At 36.4% G+C, this 2,500-nt stretch overlaps 2 protein-coding genes across 2 annotated transcripts in view; one reads left to right on the top strand and one right to left on the bottom strand.

Annotated features, from left to right (window-relative positions):
* The window catches only part of pen-2 (presenilin enhancer, gamma-secretase subunit), a 9,593-nt gene extending 9,089 nt beyond the window's left edge, over window positions 1–504 (bottom strand). The window contains exon 1 of the mRNA XM_043015256.2: window positions 361–504. Coding sequence (XP_042871190.1) covers window positions 361–421 — 61 coding nt within the window. The 5' untranslated portion in view covers window positions 422–504. The remainder of the gene's footprint in view (window positions 1–360) is intronic.
* Window positions 505–859: 355 nt separating this feature from the next.
* Window positions 860–2,500, top strand: part of LOC122252660 (uncharacterized) — a 1,797-nt gene continuing 156 nt past the window's right edge. The window contains exon 1 of the mRNA XM_043015253.2: window positions 860–2,500. This exon is cut by the window's right edge and continues 156 nt beyond it. Coding sequence (XP_042871187.2) covers window positions 883–1,785 — 903 coding nt within the window. The 5' untranslated portion in view covers window positions 860–882 and the 3' untranslated portion in view covers window positions 1,786–2,500.

Here is a 2,500-nt window from a genome sequence, read left to right as displayed (position 1 = left end):
GTTCAGACACATCATCATTATGTACATTTTCCTTAAGACAATTCATCTTAGCTTCCAAGTTCACAAAAATGAGTATGGAAAATCTGTAATATCAATCATTGCTACTAATCACTGGCTCCTTTTGCGTACATATAAAAATAGAAATCTGATGTTTTTTTTTCAATAGAGTTACCAAGAGATGTAGATGTTAAATAAGACTTCTAGTCACAAGTAACCAATATATCTACCAAAAGGGATAATAATGAAAAAACGAAAAAATTAGAAACCATTAAAAATCCTCACAAGACGATGAATCACCACTACTTTCCCCTTAAACCAAGAAACCCTTATATCTTGCTGTGCATCAAACAGAACACTTACCCATAAAGTACTTCCTGCATATAGCCAATTTCCTCTCATTCGGAAGCCTCTCTAGATTCATGATTAGTAAATGGCCTTGGACTGAGATACGTCAAGCTCCTTGTTTACACGTCTCTGCAGCTCGATCCTAGAACAGGGTTGTGTAGCGTTCTTTTAATTATCTTCTTTGTCACTTTGAAGTTTATCTATGCATATTGTTATATTATTAATTACTCTTATTTACCTTTTTGTGTAGGTTTTATTTATTAGACTTATGCAATTTAGAGTAATTTTATTTATTTATTTATTAAGAAATTTATTAATTCAAAGGGAAATAAGAAATGATATCAGGTACATTAAACAATGAAGCAAAATATAAACTAATATTTAATCAATCTTTAGATGTAAGACTCCGAAAAACGTATAGAATTTAGTAAGTATAAGTTGGAATGAAAATGACAGTTTCCTTTGGTTCTATAAAAGAGCTATCAAACATGAAAAAAATACCGGTATCCATTTGCTTATTATTTGTGTTACCTGAAAATGGCACTTGTTTACTTCTTGTCTCGGAAATCCGTCGCAGCATCTCACAACGGCTCTCTTATTAAGAATTCTCTGCATAAGCTGAGTATTTTTCAGCGAAGCCTATGTCAGAAGGCAGTGCTGACACCCGTGAGCAGTGGAATTGGATTAGCAAGTAAGATGCAGCCGAGAAATAAGTACAGCGACATGAATTCTCCCCTGTCCTTCGAAGAGGTCAAGTATCAGAAGCTGTCGCAGTCTTTGGAAGAGAAGAGGAAGTATTACAACTGCGGAGATAAATTCATCGAGTTAAAGAGCATCCCTTCATGGCCTAGCTTCTATAAGGACAACTCTTACCTCATATCTAAAGATTCCGTCAAGATTAATTCTTTGTATAAGGTGGACCCTGTTATCAACGAGAAGGTATCAGTTTTTTATGGTGACATTACAAAATTGGAAATTGATGCCATAGTCAACGCAGCCAACAACAGCCTGCTTGGTGGCGGGGGTGTAGACGGTGCCATCCACAGGGCGGCAGGATCGTTCATGCTGAAAGAGTGTCAGACCCTCAATGGATGTGACACGGGTGATGCCAAGATCACTGGGGGATACAACCTTCCTGCGCGTTACGTCATCCACACCGTGGGACCCATTGGGGAGAAGCCGGCCATGCTGGAACAGTGTTATAGGAGATCCATGCAGATTGCGATTGATAATAACATCAAAACCATTGCCTTTCCTTGTATTTCCACTGGGGTGTATGGATACCCTAATGAGAAGGCTATACAGGTGGTCCTGCCAGTTGTGAGAACCATGCTGGAGAGTTACAGGGATAAGTTTGAGCGTGTAATATTCTGTCTGTTCTTGGACATCGACAAGAAACTGTATAATCGTTACTTGCCAGTTGTTTTCCCTTTGAATTAAAATCCTTGAGAGTGATTGTGGAAATGTGTCATCTAAATTCTTCCACACAGGTTAAGTGAGTTTATTTTAATTTTTCTGCTATGTATTATGCATTAATATGTATTCTTGTATTGTGAAAGAATATTAGTTAAGTTGAGTAAAAAAATGGCATATTTGAATGATTCCTTAAGCTTTCTGCATAGACAGATGTGGATTTCAGTGAATGAAATTTTGAATTAAAAACTTCCAATGCATTTTTACCACTTGCATTATTGTAAAAACAATTATTTATATATAGACACACATGAATACATTATAATTATAGCTTTGTCCTCTCATATAGCAGGCCTATACAAAATATCATTATTTGATCATCTAATCCTTGTCAGAAAGTATGCCTCTGTTTTTTTTTATTATGTATATATATGTATATATTTTTCTTCTGCAAATACCAAAATAACCTAAAAATAGGTGTAGCTTTGGGAAGGATTAGTTAATAAGAATCATAATTGTTTCATTGAGGGCTGCTATGCTGCTGAAACAATGTTGCCTGCCACCTCATGTGCAGTCACACAAAATGTAAACATGAAATCCACCTTTCTCTGTGTGTGTGCGTGCGTGCGTGCGTGCGTGCATGCATGCATGCATGTGCGCGTGTGTCTATTTATAAACTATTCTAGCACAAATAACTAGCATCTCAATTTTTGGTCTGTGATGTAGAAAATTGATAACCTTC

Source organism: Penaeus japonicus, unplaced genomic scaffold (assembly GCF_977035675.1).
Source record: "Penaeus japonicus unplaced genomic scaffold, GWHDUDI00000001_assembly GWHDUDI00000022, whole genome shotgun sequence".
NCBI lineage: Eukaryota > Metazoa > Arthropoda > Malacostraca > Decapoda > Penaeidae > Penaeus > Penaeus japonicus.
Note: the sequence above shows the minus strand (reverse complement) of the source record. Positions and strands in the feature narration are given on the sequence as shown.